Genomic DNA, 18306 nt, shown 5'->3' with positions numbered 1-18306 from the left:
CCGCGACTTTTATTTTGACAACGCGCTCAGCGTTACGTCACTCTCGCCCGGGAAGAAGGAGACGGAGGTTTGAGCAGCGGCAAAAATGGAAGCGGCGAGAGAAAACAGCGGTTTTAAAGGAATAAAAGCATTTTAGGTTGGAACGGTGACATGTATTCAGTGCAGCGCGTCCTTGCCTCCCAAAACAGCGCGTTTTAATGCTGCACCATCTGAGCTGAGGACAGCCGAGAGAGCAGGTAAACATAACTTATAATAAATCAATGAGATTAACATTAATATGCCTTAATAACATAACAGCAGCGCCGTGGAGTGCTTATTAATAGAAACACTGTCTATTACTTATAGTTTATTAGAACAGAGACAAGTTTTCGAATGAATACATGCTGTATCGAAACAGTAAACACAGCGCTGTGGAGTTCAGAATATAAACAATAATAATGTTAAAGTTAGCTACACTGAAGTTACTTTGGCTGAAAACTAAATGCATGATTTCTTCATCTAAGAGTACATTTGACCGGTGAGACAGAAACTGTGTATGAACACTGTGTTGTTCATATAAGGAAGTGTGTGTCTCTTATTTATTGGATAAAATATTATTGGATAAAATATGACTTACTACTAGTGCCTAATGTGCCCCAATGCGTTCATAAATGCACGGCCATGACTTTATTATTAGACTTATTAGTCTTAGTGATGTAATTAGACACAAGTAGTCCAACATATAAATAAAGAAAAAACCCACATTTGTAATACTTCTGTTTCACAATTATTCCACAGGTCCTGATATATTTTGGAGAAGTGGCTTGGTGGTAAAAGAATGCAGCACACTGATCCAACACTGGCAGAACTGACAACGTCTCTGCTGTTCAGAAGCTAAGATGCACAACACAAAGACGATGTTTATGCCTTTTTTTATTGATTAATACCCTATATTTGATACTTACAAGAAATCCAAAATTGAAAGTAATGTAATTAAATGTATTTTTGTAATTGTGGTATTTATTTCTTTATTGTGGTTTTTTATTTGTATTTGCAATTTGGAAATGTATGTTGTGATTTTAAAAACATAACTTATCTAAACAAGGAAACCAATTGGTCATTCATTATTAAGTGAAATGCCTTTTTAATTGCTCTTTAACAAAAAAAAATGTTTTATCCGATTACTCGATTAATCGAATCGATTTTTCAGTAGAGTACTCGATTACAAAAAGAATCGATAGCTGCAGCCCTAGTACAAAGCCAGCAATATGATATTTGTCACAATACAAGGAGTTATAATTTTGCCATATATTGCGATACTATTTTTCTAAGATGATAGATTTATTGTGATTTTATAATATTAAGTGTGGAAAAAACACTATTATATGCATATACTGTATACACAACTTAAAATAAACGTTTACTTTTGGGATCTGAAGAATTTTACTATGTATACATTAAATACACACATACACTACAGATACATTTCACACACACAAATGCCAAATTTGGTCCCTGCAATTTTGTCCCAGCAATTGTGACCCAATTGGTCACCAACAGACATTGTTATCTGGCTGAATATATAGCATGACAATGTCTTACGCCACATTAAGTTTATGTAATTTAATGACAACAGCTGACATTGATAATTAAGGTTGTAATGTTAAATAACTTAAATAAAACATCTTCCAGACATCACATGCCAAGGTCATTTTATTGCTAAATAAGAACTTTGACCTTAGAGAGGCATGATAACCAAAACTCATTGTCTGCAAAACATCATAATGTCCATCAATGTTAGAAATTGATATGTTGTTGGACATTGTTCTAGGTAAGATTCTGCATCAATCCAATGTTGGTTTGATGGATATGATTTTAATTTCTTATTTTTTGTTTTGACATTAGCCCAATTTAAATTTTCAACTAAAGTTCAATGTCAAATTGACGTTAGAGGCTTGCTGGTTGTTTTTATAATTCTTTTAAATATTTCTTTATAAAGCTGTGTATGTTTCACTATACAGTAGAAACATCATTCTGGACACATTAAGTCTCCACAAAGCACTATATACACACATACACACACACACATACTCATTCACATCTTCTTGGTGGAGGAGGGTACAAGCATCTGTCATTTTGCCTCCAGATAAGTAGATACAACCTGGGGTTACATTTCCGAGGGAGGAAGATGGGAGGAGAGAAGATGAATGAAGCCACGGTGGAGAGATAGAAAGAGGGGGGGAGGGACAGGAGAGGGAGAAAGAAGAATGAGACAAAGGAGGAGAAGAGGGAGCTAAATGAAGAGAAAAAGATAGAGCGCAGGGAGATAGTGGAGGACAAGAACAAGAAAAGACAGGCGGCAGTGAGGCTGAAAGAGCGGAGAAGGGGGAGGAGGATCTGATTGGGAACCGAAGAGCGATCAGAAGGAGAGAAAGTGACAATGCACAAAGAAATGGATCGCAATGAATTAAAGAGGCCACTGATCCGATATGCAGTATCAGTACTGGTCTGATTCCGGCTGAATATACATGCTTGGATACTGTAGGAAAAAATAATAATTCTGAACAGATTCTGTAACAAAACAGTAACTACTAACTAGTGCTGTGCGATATGATGATATATATCGCTTCATCGCTTTCCTCGGCTCCAGGAAATAGTCTGTGATGTAGTTATCTGTTTTTTAATACTATTTTTATTTTATATGAAGCTATGGCATAATAATCACCATATAGCTAAGTAACCAAGTATTATTGTTAACGAAAACTAACAAAATAATGAGAACTAAAAGTGAAAGTTCTCCTTAACTGAAACTAATAAAAACAGTAATTAAAATAAAAAACTAAAACGAACTGAAATTACAGATTGAATACCCTCATTTTCGTGTTTGTTAATTTATTTATAAATAAATAAAATAAGTAAGTAAGCAATGATATTATTTTGTCATATTTTTCAAAGAATAAATGAAAACATACTCAAAATGTGGTATATCGTGATATATATTGTTATTGATATAAAAAATTCCATATTGTGATATATGATTTTTCCCATATCGCCCAGCACTACTACTAACAATATAACATAATGAAAGCATAGAGTGACTTGTGATCACAACAGTAGTACAAAGAATATAGTATTCTAGCATGTAGCTAGAAGTAGTAGCATGCTAATTGGGCTGCACGATATATCGTTTGAAGCTAGCCAAAAATTACACGCTTTACAAAAGTATTTCTGAATGGACAATTGTGGAAAAAATAAGTGGGACATTGAGGAGGTGGAGGAGGGGCAGTGTAGCATTGAGGAGTGTAATGGAAAGTAATGGGAAGTTTAGGAGATGAGGTGTAGTAAAATGGTGTTGAGGAAGTGTGGGTTGAGTAAGCTGTTAAGTAGCTGGAGTAATGAGACTTTTAGGAGAAAGGGTTTGAGTAATTGTGTATTGAGGAAACCATGTGGAGTGATAAAGCTTTAAGGAAACAGGGTGGAGTAATGGCATGTTGAGAAGAGGGGGTGGAGAAAAGTTTTGAGAAGATACGCGTGGAGTAATTTTGCTCTGAGAAGATGAGAAGAGAGTAATGGGGCATCAAAGGGATGGTGGAGGAACAGGGTGTATGGTTTTATTTTTACTATACTATTTTGCTGTATATACACATATAAACATGTGTATACATCATAGTTTTGAATAAGTAGTCATATTTTATTCATGAAAACCCTACTATGGATGCATTTCCATTTATTACAATAATGCTACATATTATGTCAACAATATTTGTCATGTGTCTTTATACTAAAGACGCCAATGTACATTATGTGTATCAGTATATATGTATGTATATTTGTAGTTGTTGCCTTCTAAAATAAGTCGGGGGCAGGAGGTCTTTTGAGCAATGCCATCATCAACCTAATTATAGCCCACTCTATCCACTGGCCTACCAGCAGTAATTACAAGCCAGGGCAAAGGCGGAGACCAACAGAGGAAGCTACACATATAATAAAGCTGCAAATGTCTTCCTCCAAACTGAAGAGGAGAGGATGAGTAAGTTCACTGTTCGATGGTTTGGAGTCCTTTTTCCAGGTCCATGTAAATGGTTTCAACAAATCATGATGAGAATACAAGTAGCACAATTACATATAGAATAGGAACCAGGATCATAAAATGTGGTCTGATTATTTTTATCCAAGTTATAACTTTTGTAGACAAACACAATCTAACTGAATTTATAACACACAGACTGGTCACTGAGTAAACATGCACAAAGCAAATTTTTCATTTTGTTTAACTAAATGTTTTCTGTAGCTCAAATAATATTTGCACAATTTAAACTTAGATTATTTCTTGGCCATTTTACTTACATATCTGAGGAATAAAACTGCAATGCTAATGTGATTTTTGTACACAATTTTCTACCATCAACTTTATAATGTAGCCCCTGTAACCCCCAATTTTATGAGTGTATGTGTATTTTGGGATGTGTACTTTACAGTTATTAAAAGAGCCACACTGTTCAACAGCAGGAGTCAGAATGAAGTGAACCTGAAGCAAAGCTGTGCACAAGCATGCTCACTTTTAAGCACGCTCTTAAAATAATTCCCTTCAAACAGAGCACCCCGGCCGAGAAGAAACTAAATCAATGCCTTACGCTGAAGTCTGTCATCTCGCACAGCTTATTAACTATTAAAAGACTTGCTACAGTAAAATGGTGACAGCAGAAAGCCTTTGAAGTCTGGGTGTGTTTTTTAAGCACAGTCTCCGGCTCTGTCACGAGATGCGTACACACAAACACACACACTGAGTGGGTTTCACAGCACGATAGTGGCAATTTAGACTCCGTGTGGACAGCTTCAGTCGCCCCCTCCAACGCAATTGGGCACAAAGTGAGCACGACCTCTGTGATCCCACACACACACACACACACACAGATACACACATTAGTATCAAGTAGTGTCTATTCTAAACATATGCAACCCAGCATGATGTGGGAATAACAGTGGAAATAAAAAATGTCCATGCTTTACTGAGGAGACAACTACTTATACTGCTGAATGCAGCTGTATTTAGTGATAATTCACTAACATGCCAGATGTCATAAGAGTAATTTCATGTCCCATGACTTTTTGCCATGTCACACGAAAGCTAAAGAATGTTGCACTAACGTCCAAGATATGCATGTGGGGTCTCCTCTAATGAATGTGGGTATGATTGTCTGTTCACAAGGAGAATTCTAGCCTATGACATATTCTCAGTACACATGTGAAACTTTGAATCAAGGAATGTTAAACATACCCACAACTTCAGAAATAAAAATCTCCCATCCATGTGGCACTCACTATCATTCAAAGTCTGATAATTTAAGTCACCTTGCCATGAGCACATAGTAGCTGTTATCCGGGTTTAAAATAGGGCTGGGCAATATGTATCAAAAAGGCAACATACAATATATATCTCCATATCTTTTCATCCCATAAGGCAGGGGTGTCCACACTTTTTTGTTGGGGGCCAGAAGGAGAAATATATGTGCAGTCATGGGCCACAGACACTATAATAAAAGAAATAATGAAATATACCACTTATAATGATATGTGTTATTGATTACTATCATTTACACACCATATTACTTGAGTTACTATATTTATCTATCTTTGACAGTGTTGTGTAAATTAAGATTTTCGGTCTACCTGGATGTGTCCGTTTGTGGTTCCAGCTTTTCAGAATCAGCCCTGTCCTTCTACTCATCAGAATTATTACACAACCTTTCTAACTGCTGCTTTTTTCTCTTTCTTTCCTTTCTGTTTTCTCTATCTATCTCTTTTACATGTATGGAGATGCCCTGTTCTTGTTGTTCCCAGCCTGGCTTCCCACTGCCCACTGTGTTTTACTCCGGCTCTGCAACCCTGCACTGATTAACATTAACACACTCACTGCTTCTATATTAGCCATAGCTCTATAGTTTGTGCCCATCACATTCTTATATTCATAAATTAGTACCTGTTATATTAGCCATAGTTTACATTAATTTTCTATACTGTTTTGTTCTGTTATTTGTTTGTTATTTGTTTGTACTGAGCGGGTCAACCCGAGTAGGATGGGTTCCTCTGACTGAGTCTTGGTTACTTCCAAGGTGTCTTCCTCTTAAAGGGAGTTTTTTGCCACTGTGTCACCATAAAATTGGCATCTCTGTGGTGCTGCTCATAAGAGGCGTGGACCTGTTTTTCCAGTAAAAGCGGCTTTGTGACAGCCTTTGTTGTAAAAAGCGCTATACAAATAAAATTTAATTAAATTGAATTGAAGTTTCATAATGTCTCTTAATACTATACTCCTAATTAGGCAACTGATTCCTGACAAATTAAACATACACACTTCTCTCTGAACTGAAAAAACAGTAATTTTCCCAACATGCCTGATATTTTCTGCATTTGCTGTCCATTTTACATTTCTTTGGAGTTGTTAGATTCTTTGGCCCTTTTTTTGCGCTACAACTGTGCATTTCTCGCTGCTTTTAGACTCTTTTGCCTGTTTTCTGCGCCACAACTGCGCGTTCTCGCCGCATATAGACTTTTTGGTCTGTTTCCCGTGCTACAACTGCACATTCTCGCCACTTTTAGCCTCTTTGGCCCGTTTTCTGACACCTAGCGTTTAAACTTTGAATCTCACATTATAAAAACCTGCGGACAAACTTTCATTTTATTTCTAAAATACCTTGAGGGCCACTTCAAAAAAGGAAACGGGCCACAAATGGCCCGCGGGCCGTAGTTTGGACACCCCTGCCATAAGGTAATAACAAAAAGACACGACTGAGGCAAAGCTACATGTTCCAAATTTTATACAGGCACTTTATTAATATTATCAGTTGTAGATGAATTGTAGAGTTATTGAGTTGTAGATTTTAGAAATGGAAAGATCAGTCTGCTATGTATCTGTATCGGCAAACTTGGAGAAAAGAGAGGCAAACTGTTGGAGCTAAGTGAACGACAACATAGTCTATTCCGATATAATCGATAATGTCTCATATTATATCTCTTTTTTTATTGATAATTCTTAAAAACGTGATATATCACCCAGCCCTAGGGCAAACTGTTTAAGCATTTAAATTCAAACTTTTTCACAGTGAAGATGGGAAATTGATCCATGTATATAATTTCAGTAACTGCCCTATCCAGCATTGCTTTATGGGAGAGGTCATATTTTCTGTGACTTACTGTACCATAGTTGACAGCAGACTGTATCAGAAACACCTACCACAATTTATATTTAAGCAATGATACTTACAAATTGGTGAGAAGAACAGAGTTAGACAACCACATTCCTGATTTATGTGCAGCATCCAGTCATGGTATAGATTTCTGGATTCCATTAGCTTCACAACTGATTTACTTTACTTGAGGACTGATTAGGTAATTGGGTATTGGATGCTGTAAAAGTAATTACAGAGCTTCCTCAAGGAGAGCACACAGCTATAGCCTACAGTCAATTAAAATATATTATTTGTTCTTTTGTGTTAGTATTAATAAGGAATCAATTTTAGTAATCAATTCTTAATTTCTCTTTAATCTCTTCAAGTTAATATGATGTATTATTAAATGGCGGAGATTACAGCGGAAACCATCACTTGAACTTAAATATCCCTGTTATGTTAATCCCTCCATTTTTGTTCTGATAAAGAAGGAACATGCACTACCTGTACCACATACATACTACATTTTTGTAGTTTTAAAGTGTATAAATGTTTGCAAACAATTGAAATGCTGAATATATTAATGAATTTACAAATCTAACTCGATGTTATGAATCTGATACACATGTTCAGACATGTTTTAAAGTCCCAGTACAAATGGTGTCACATCCTTAGCATTTATGCCAACAGCTCCTTCATGTCCTCTCATGAAAACTGAAATCCTGCCTAAAACAATTGTTTTGCTTTGGCATCGATGCTTTTGCATGGTAGCAATCACACACACACACGCAGGGTACATCTGCTGCTTTACTACAGAATCATGTACAAATCTGCTATGGCCCGGAACATGGGAATTGCAACATCCCCACTTAATTTTCCCTCTGATTTTAGGACTGTGTAACTGCAACTGCAAAAAAAAGATCTTGAATAATAATCAAAGCATGCTGAAAACCGAGCAATGTTTCATGTGTTATATGTAGTGGACTAGTCATATACTGTTTAACTAAATGCTCAATATTTATTAACAAAAGATTTTCAATCAATTTGTTTTGCTGGTTGCTTTAGCGTCATGTTGCTAAAACACAACTATAGTTTTAAGCAACTTGTGGGTTCGCTCTATGACCAAATGTAGACTATTTTTTTTAACTATAAAAAAAATCATGCAAACATTCTGAGTACATTATTTTTGCACAATTGAATTCCTAGACTGTCCTAAAGTCTAAGCTGCAGCCGAGTTCCAACAGGCCTTGGTAGCAATGCTATACAGGGCCAAACTTCAGGACTCAGTCATGCCCCTTTGAAATAGTTAAGATGTACTGTAGAGGCTGTGCTGACATCATGGCTAACATAAGCAACAAGGTGTGTTTAAAACTCTATTAAACTCCATTTTGACATGCATGGCTATTGCCACTGTTTATTAAAGTTAAAGCCACATTGGAGGGCTTGTAGCTAAGACACCAGTCTCAAAAACTTTCCTTTCTGTATCTGTATTTATGGCATTTGGCTGATGTTCTTATCCAGAGTGACAGAATGTAGTGTTAGGAGGCTTGTCCATGGTTTTTGATAAGTAAAGTGTGTTGTACTTGCTTGCCTTGCCAGAATACAGGCTTGTTACTTCCTATGCCAGACCAATCATCTGACGCACTACAATACACTGATATAAACAAAAAAAAGTGCACAGTGTGCATATAAGTGTTTTTTTGAACTATTTCTTAATCTGTAAATGTGTCAATTACCCCTTTTATATTTGGTCACTTCATGTGCCTTTACGTATCAGAAATATATTGGAATCACTCCATGCCAACTGAAAATACAAGTATATTTTTGTATATTTAGTATCTACCGTAATTCTTTAATCTTCTATGTTAATCAAACACATGCTAGGCTCTCACTAGACTCTAAAATGTCTACAATTTTTATTAAGTTTAGACTTTTTTCTTCTTCTGCTGTTTATCAGACACTCCTTATGCTGACTTTCTGAGTTTTGCTGATTTGTTTTGTGGAAACAGTGAACAGGCCTTAACACAATCTGGTTAAAACCCTGTTCCCTGCAGAAAAGGCAATTGTCAAATCAATTGGCACATTTGCTTTATGTCCTCCAGCTGTGTACTGTTTCCACCTGTTCCATTGCTGGATCATTACCCATTATCAAGCCCTGGCAGTCTAATCTCACTTGAATCATTTAACCCAATCGAAGTGCGTCTCTCTGTGATCCACTGTGATGTTGGGCTATTGGTTTTCTCTGTCATGGAGGAGAACTGCAGCACAACACAGAGCTCAGTAGTGGAAAAGCAGCATTTTCTCAAGGAGAGATAGTCATGCCTCAAAAGAGCGAATTCAATGAAGGCATCCTTAATATGTGAAAATGTCAGAAAGGCAACCAAAGAATGGTTTCAGGCACTCTACAAACTAATGTTTATTTGGAAAAAACTAACAATCTTATTATCTTATTTTTCTGTTCTAATGTAACAAGGAAGGATGCAAGCATGCCCTGGATATGTCATTTTGTTGGCTATTATTACAATCAATTAGTAGTGTGCGCAGGCTTAAAAAACATTTAAATTATTGAACAATTCTCTTAACATTTACCTCACTTAATCTGTACTACAGGTTACTTATATTTCACCTAATTCATATTTTACTTAATCCATATCTCACTTAACATGTACCTCACTTGAACTGCACGACTCAACATACACAGCATTTAATATTTACCTCACTTGATCTGTACATGACTCATACATCAATTAATATTTATCTCACTTAACATGTACAGCACTTCACATGCACCTCACTTAATCTTTACCTTACCATACCGCACTTAACATATACCTCATTTGAACTGTACTTGACTCAACATACACATTGTTTAATATTTACCTCACTTAACATGCACATCACTGAACATATACCTCACTGAACATATACCTCATTAATCTGTACATCACTTAACGTGCACCTCCCTTAACATGCACCTCACTTAACTTATGTCTCACTTAATCTGTACCTCACTTACATTTACCTCAGTTAACCTGTACCTCACTTACCATACACCTTACTTAATATATACCTCACTTAATACACAATTTAATTAACATTTACCTCAACCTTTAGCCCACGTAACACGCACCTCATTTAAACAGTTCCTCATCTAAAATACACTGCCTGACCAAAAAAAAAGCCACTACCAAAATAAAGGTCACACACTCTAATATTTGGTTGGACCACCTTTAGCTTTGATTGCTGCACACATTCACTATGAGATTTTGATAAACTTCTGCATTGTCACAAGATCTCAATGCAGTGTTGAATTAATTTTTCACCAAGTTCTTGCATTGATGATGGTAGAGTCTGACCGTGTAAAAATGATGATCTCATGCTCCCTTAAGCACTCGTTCACAATTCCAGCCCCATAAATTCTGACATTGTCATCTTGGAATATGCTCGTGCCATCAGGGAAGAACAAATCCATTGATGGAATAACCTGCTCTATATTCAGTATATTCAGGTAGTCAGCTGGCCTTATTCTTTCAGCACATACTGTTGCTGAACCTAGACCTGACCAACTGCAGCAACAACCCCACATCATTTACTTACTTACATCCAGGTGGAGACTTTTTGGCCTGGCAGTGTAAATCTCACCTAACCTATGCATCACTTAAAACATACCTCACTTAAAATACACATAATTACCTCATTTAAGCTAGACTTCATTTAACAGAGAATTTGCAGTAACCTCATTTAACATAGACCTCACTTAATATGTACTTTACTCAACATAAAATGTAATTAACATTTACCTCAGTTAATCTGTAGCCCACTTAACATACACCTCACTTAACCAATACCTCAATTAACATGTTACACGTTACTTCGTCATCAGATTTACACAATAAAATAAATTGAAATGCATTCAGAATATATAGAAATACAGAGCATGACCCATAACAAGCCAATTGACTGTAAGTATGTAAGTGTGTGTGTGTGTGTGTGTGTGTGTGTGTGTGTGTGTGTGTGTGTGTGTGTGTGTGTGTGACTTCTTGCCCATGCGTGCCAGGGCAGTACTCACAGTAGGTCTTTCTGGTCAGCTCCTCCACCACCTCAGGCTTGAGTTTGCTGTTGGATTTGCCCATCTCTCCTCCCGGTTCTCCCCGAATGTGTCCCCCGCCCCCACTGCCACTCTTTTCCCGCTCACATTTAGCGCGGAAAACGAAAAAGAGAAGGAAAAAAAGGAGTGAAAACAGCGAAAGGAAGAAGGACTGAGAGAGAAATGCGGGGTTAAACGCGGTTCTCTTCCCCCAGGCTGGAGGAAAAGAGAGCGGGAAAGCCCGTAATCTCTCCGCTCCTGTCCCTTATTTCCCTTCGCCTCTCCTCAAGTCCTCCAGCAGCGGCGGAGTCACAGCCCGAGCCCGCGGAACGCGCTCCTGTCCGGGGGTCCTGCCCGCTGGAGCCGGGGAAACCTCGGTCCGCTGTGAGGCCAAACACTGGCTGAGCAAAGGGGTCTGTGTGTGCGAGGGAGAATGTGTGTGTGTGTGTGTGTGTGTGTGTGTGTGTGTGTGTGTGTGTGAATGAAAGAGAGACAGAGCGTGTGTGTGTGGGAGGGTGCTGGTGGGTATGACTGAACGCCACGCGTTGTGTTGGCACCGTCGTCCCTGACAACACAGACCCCGCCCTCGCTCGTTAAGCCGCGCCCCCTTTCTCTGACCATAATTTTACATTTTAAAATAATAGTATATACATCTCTGGAAAAAATTAAGAGACCACTTCTCAGTGGTCAGAGAAGAAGTGATTCAGTTTCTGAATCAGTTTCTCTGTGGGTAAAATGAACGTTAGTGTTTTATTCTATAAACTACAGACAACATTTCTCTCAAATTCCCCCCAAAAATATTGTCATTTAGAGCATTCATTTGCAGAAAATGAGAAATGGCTGAAAAAAACAAAAAAGATGCAGAGATTTCAGACCTCAAATAATGCAAAGAAAAACAAGTTCATATTCATAAAGTAAAAAGTTCAGAAATCAATATCAGTATTTGGTGGAATAACCCTGTTTTTTAATCACAGTTTTCATGCATCTTGGTATGTTCTCCTTCATCAGTCTTTTGGATAACTTCATGCCACTCCTGGTGCAGAAATTCAAGCAGTTCAGCTTGGTTTGATGGCTTGTGATCATCCATCTTTCTCTTGATTGTATTTTCAGGTAAAATAAAAAAAACTCATCCTTTTTAAGTGTCTTATTTTTTTTCAGAGCTGTATACTATTAATAATACAACTAAAACAAGTTTAACATTAAAACAATCTCTAAAATGTATTAATATGAGGTAAACATGAATTGAACTTGTGGTCATTTAAATTCCTCAAGTAAAGATTAAAACTTAAAAAAATCTGTTACAAAACAACGATAATAAAAAAGAAAGCCTGACCTGCTCAAGGCTGACCACCTTTGCTCTGACCACAGATTTATTTATTTTTATAGTGCTGCACTGTGTTTATGTCTATCTCTCCTGTGCGTGTTAACTGAATCAGCAAAGCCCTGCCACTTAAGTCAAATTTTTTGGTCGACTAAGTATGAAGAGAGTGTTTTATTTGTCACTTTCTTACTGTGTTTGTCCACACTAATGATTTTCAGGATGTTGTATACAATTTCCAATTAAAATGCGGAAGACTTCTGTGACATGTGGGACCTCTGCATAGCCAGGCTGAACACACTGGTTGATGAGCATTAACAAGGTATTTGCATGACCAACATGAGAAGACCAGAATGACAAGACCACATTGGTAGGCCATAATTAACCAATATAACCAGCTTGACTACTACGTTGGTTGACTGGTTGGTTGGTTGACTCTTAATTAGAACTGTCATCATGATAACATGTTTGTTATCCAGCAGGACCAGAGCTGAACACACTGGTCAATTAGTATGACCACTGGTTGACATGCATTACCAAGGAAGTTGCATGATCATGACCATCATGATTACGCTGATTGACAAGCATGACCGGCCTGATCATGCTGGTTTACCAATATGATCAGCAAGAACATACTGGTCCACCAGCATGAACATCCTGACGTAGCCTGATCACACTGTTTGATGAGCACTTATCGGTGAGGGTTACATATATTGTTGGCAATGACCAGTGTTAAAAGTGGGCAGCTACCCAGTTCCTATAGCAAATTGGCTTTTTGTGTTAAAAGTTGGGACTTGTAAACTCTGTAAACATACTCTAGAAAATCTTAATTATATTTCAATCAGTGACCAGTCTCATCATTTATAAAACATATCTGCCAGTATGTACCAGTACCACTTCCTTTAAGCATGACTGCATTCATATTTCAACTGTCTGTTTACCTCTTAGATAATCCTGTGAAATTTGTGGGGTCTACACTAGAAAACAAAATTGGATCATTTTGTTTCCCATGGGATGCAATAGAGAGAAAAAAGACAGAGATGCATAGAGATAGAAGGATAGATAAGCAGAAAGGAAAAAGACAGAGATGGACAGACAAAAAGCATACGATAGTCACTGAAAGAAAGACTAAGGCAGACAGAGACTTTGCTTACAAAAGGGAGATGCTTTAAAAAAGGGGCAGAAAAAGTGAAGCAGTGATGGATAGTGCTGAGTTAGCGCCATGCTGCCCCAGAAGCAGCCTGCAGTCTTTTGCCAGCAGCATCACCTGCTGTGTCACTCCATACCCCCCACCCCCACTCCCCCCATTCCCTAAGAGAACACACCATATTGAGTTGGCAGACTATGGCTACCCTAGATTAGAATAGATCTTGCTCAGGCCACTTTAAAAGTAGGCTGCATCTCCTGATATGTCCCCTTTTCCCTCCAATGGAAGTTTTTTCCTTTTACCCTATCATCCAATCGCCTCTACAGCATGCCCCGAATGTGTCACTGAAAACTTCATAAAGGTCACACTGACAGGACATTGGTAATAATAAGTCATAAGCAGACATAACAATACAATATAATTTGACATCCTTTAGTACAATACTCCTGGAAAACAATATCTAAAAGGCCTTTAGGTTTTGAACAAACATTGGACATTAAAATATTCTCTTCTGTATAATATGTTGCTAAGACATTCTTCCCATTACTTTATTTTTTGTTGGCGGTTAAGAAACAGAACATCTATTCCTAACAAGCAAATGGCAATTTGTTACTGTTGGTAAATATAGACTGTCCACTAAACCTGTTACCAAAAATGGTTTCTTAAAGGATCATTAATGGACTGTTACTATTCATAAATTACACTTACTATAAAAAATGGAGTGTTGCATTCTGGCAGAGACATTGCCATGAAACCCTTGCTGTGTGTGGGTGAGCATTATCCTTCTAAAAAATGTCAGTTGGAAGCCCTACCATGAGAGACAACACATGTGACCACAAGATTCAAAGCACATATCACTGAGCTGTTAGTGTCCCTCATATCACTAGTTGGGGGTGACTGACTGTCATATGCAATGGCTCCCAAGATCATCACACCAGCAGTTGGGGCAATGTGTCACTCCACAGCATTTAGAGAATTGAACACTTGAACCCCTCCTCTCTTAAATTTCCAGAAGGAAATATGGACTTATCACTAAAGATTATATATTTCCATTCTGTAGCTGTCTGGGTTTTTGTTTCTTGATAAAAAAAAAACTACAAATTATGCTGACAATGGTTGACTGATGGACAGTCTGAATGGGGGCAATTAGTCGAAATGACTATCATGCTTCTCTCAGTCCAATGACATGCCCCTTTCTGTTAATGGGCAAAAGGTCAAAAAAAGAGGCATGTCTAGCCTTGTTGTGCACGAGACATTACTGAATGCAGAGATTTGCAGCAATCCATGTTGTGTTATTTTTTGTAAGTGAGCGTACCTGTTACCCCTGGTAACAGGTAATAAAAATCCTAGAGAAAGTTTTCATTGCTTTTTCCAAATATAATACTGCATAACAGCATAAACACATCCTCTGTGACTCAATGCCATATCTACATAAATGACACTTTTTTAGTAGGTTCCAATTGCCTCTAGTATCCAGCATGTCCAGCAGCTGATTTGACACAAATAGTGTGTCAGTGAGACCTTCCCTGCTTGCAGGTTACTCACTTTTGACATTTGCATAATCACAGAATTTTTTTCAGCTTTATAACATTTCTCACATTCAGCAATTACTCACCACTGGTGACAGCAAAACACTTATTACCAGCAGCGAAAAACAAATGAAAGAACAAATGAGTCACTGCATTTACCTGTTTAATTATGAGAGTTGAGTACATGGATGTTACATACTGTGAACTTCAAACACTGTTGTGTTGTTCATTAAAAAAACTAGCATGGCTAATACTAAGTTGTTACCAAGTACAACACCTAACAACTGGCTCCTGGGAGTTCATAAATAAGCCAAAAAAATAAGAGCAAATCATTTTTAGGAACCCATCGTGAGGGAAAATCAGCATGTTTTATTTTGAGGCAAAATAACAAGATTGTAAATAGGCTTGTTCAACTGTATCTTGGCAACTGTATCTCTTTGACTCAAAGCACATAACATTTCTACAATATGTAGACGAAGTCATTGGGATACTTCTTACAAAACCAAGCCTTTAAGAGTTTTAAAAGTTTATCATGTATATTATCCTGCTTTCTGGGAAGACTTTCTACTAGAATTTGGAGCAATGATGTGAATAATGAACAATAAATGCTATGAAGTCAGAAGAATCCTAAATAAAGAGTGTGACTACGCCACATCATCACCAACTCATCCCAAAAATACTACATAGAGCACCATCATTCCATAGATCACTATAAGTGTTTTACTATCTATAGTCCTATAGTAACTGGACAAGCTGTGTATGTGCCCATTTGCACATTTGTGTCTCAGTGGTTGCAGTTTAAAATAACTGCATGTATTCATTAGAATGAATGTCCACAAACAATTGGAAATGCTGTATACATCAAAAGACATCAACATTAAAATATTGAAATATATATATTTAATAGTAAAGTGCTATGTGGCATTTGCATCCCTCTCTTGTCTCGCTTTTTCTTGTTGACATTCAGAGATAGTCTGTTGTCCTTGCATCAGCTCTCTCACCTCTTCTCTCTAGGCTGTCTGATCATTGCTGAAGCGCTACAGCTGTTACATTATCAGCAAATTTCCTGATTTGATTGCTGTGATCTGCACGCAGTCATGGGTGAGGCAGTGTTACAACAGAGAATAGAAACACAGCCCAGGGGAGCTGCAGTGTTTAGGGTGATGGGACAGGACAGCCTGTTCTGGATGCTGACTGTCTGAGGTGTCTTTCTTAGAAAGCAGCCCGTTGCAGAAGGCTGAGCTCAGGAGTGGGTTTGCATAGCGTACCGTGCCACATATCAATAATGTGACTGGTGGCCACTCAGCTGATTTGCATAAAGTTGGTCCAGAATGAGAACTCAGAATGAGCGGAGTGGGCATCAGCAGATGGATGTGTCTGCTGTGTTTATCTTTGTGTGCCATCAATTTACAGCACGTTCTATTTGAAATCTGTTGTGTTATCTGGCATCAGCCAGAGGATGAATCTTCATTCTGTTCAGGGGTTCATCCTCTTGATTTGAGGGCTTTATATATACACTATACACAGTGGGTACGGAAAGTATTCACTAACAAAAAATTTCACTCTTTGTTTCATTGCAGCCGTTTGCTAAAATCAAAAAGGTTCATTTCGTTTCTCATTAATGGTCACTTAAAACCCATCTTGACAGAAAAAAAACATATCCCATGGTCATAAGTATTCACACTTGCTGTGACCTACATATTAAACTCTAAATGGTATTCTAAGTGGTTTGTGTGCAGAAAAACAGGCACTGCTCATCACCTGCCCAATACAATCCCAACAGTGAAACATGGTGGTGGTAGCATCATGCTATTGGGGGGTGTTTTTCAGCTGAAGGGACCGTATGGGACGATACTTATGACCATGTGATACTTCTTTTTCTTTTTACTTTTTTTATAATTTGCAAAAAATCTACTTTTCTGTTTTTATTTCTGTCAAGATGGAGTGCTGAGTGTACATTAATAAGAAATAAAATGAACTTTTTTTTTATTTTAGCAAATGTCTGCAATGAAACAAAGAGTGCAAAATGTAAAGGGGTTTGAATACTTTCCATACCCATTGTATATACACACATGCAAAATGTCATGGGAAGTAGCATTATATCATATGACAACACACTTAAGTGTTTTTATTTTTTTCCTACATTATAAATTAATACTGAAGTCACCAGACTATGAATAAACACACAAGGAATCTTTCAGTAACTTAAAAGTGTTAAACAAAACAAAAAACTCTGTGAAGCATCTGGAATCATTTTAACTTGTGGTTTCTTGGTGTTCCTTTTCTGGAAAAGGACTGCCGTTGAAGGTACTTTCAAAGTTTTGAAAGCCATTCCAGGTGAATCTGTCTTGAAAAAAGCTGTAATTTAAGCAAAATGTGCCTACTTTGAAAAATCTACAATATAAAACATATTCTGGCTTGTTTAAAACATTTTTTTTGCAAAATAATTCAATTCTTTAATAGTTTGGATGACTTTAGTATTAGTCTACAATGCAGAAAATGTAAATAACAAAAAAAAACATTTAATTTATGGCATGTGGCACCTTTTGACTGGTACTGTATTTATAATACATTATAATACACGACACTGCGGTTTAATGAATGTTAAATAAGTGTACAGCTTCAGAAATAGAATGTACAATCCATAATAATCAAAACTCATGATGATTCACATTGAATTGCCATGACTACGCTGTTCTCACAAGATAACATATCATTTCTAAAGGTGTTGGCATTCCCAAACCATCCTTATTGGTACTATTGGGGATTTCAATTACTTCTCTGTACTGTTCCTGTTCTGGAACAGAATGACTGTACAGAATACATTTTTTCCAGAAGAAATGCAAGAACTTGGTGCACCAGTTAAAAAAGAACAGAGTGACATGCAGTGCTTTCTCTACGCTACAAGGCCTACATCTACATAAAACACTCTGACAGGCTCACGAGCAGAGGTCCTGCTGAGCTCTAATGTACCAGCATTGTCTGGGGGTGAATAATCAAAGACTGCCAAAACAAGCGACACATGCAAAGCAGAGACGAAGCAGCAATGACAAAAGCTGTAACGGAGTCTACCTGCACAG

At 37.4% G+C, this 18306-nt stretch overlaps 1 protein-coding gene across 1 annotated transcript in view; it reads right to left on the bottom strand.

Moving 5' to 3' along the window:
- The window catches only part of ncs1a (neuronal calcium sensor 1a), a 47767-nt gene extending 35976 nt beyond the window's left edge, over positions 1-11791 (bottom strand). Inside the window, exon 1 of the mRNA XM_007256990.4 lies at positions 11215-11791. Within this exon, the coding sequence (XP_007257052.1) occupies positions 11215-11278 (64 nt within the window). The 5' untranslated portion in view covers positions 11279-11791. The remainder of the gene's footprint in view (positions 1-11214) is intronic.
- Between the last annotated feature and the right edge of the window lie 6515 nt (positions 11792-18306).

The sequence above is a fragment of the Astyanax mexicanus genome, chromosome 1 (genome assembly GCF_023375975.1).
Source record: "Astyanax mexicanus isolate ESR-SI-001 chromosome 1, AstMex3_surface, whole genome shotgun sequence".
Taxonomy (NCBI): domain Eukaryota; kingdom Metazoa; phylum Chordata; class Actinopteri; order Characiformes; family Acestrorhamphidae; genus Astyanax; species Astyanax mexicanus.
The sequence above is the reverse complement of the archived record's forward strand: the minus strand, read 5'-3'. Positions and strand labels throughout refer to the sequence as shown.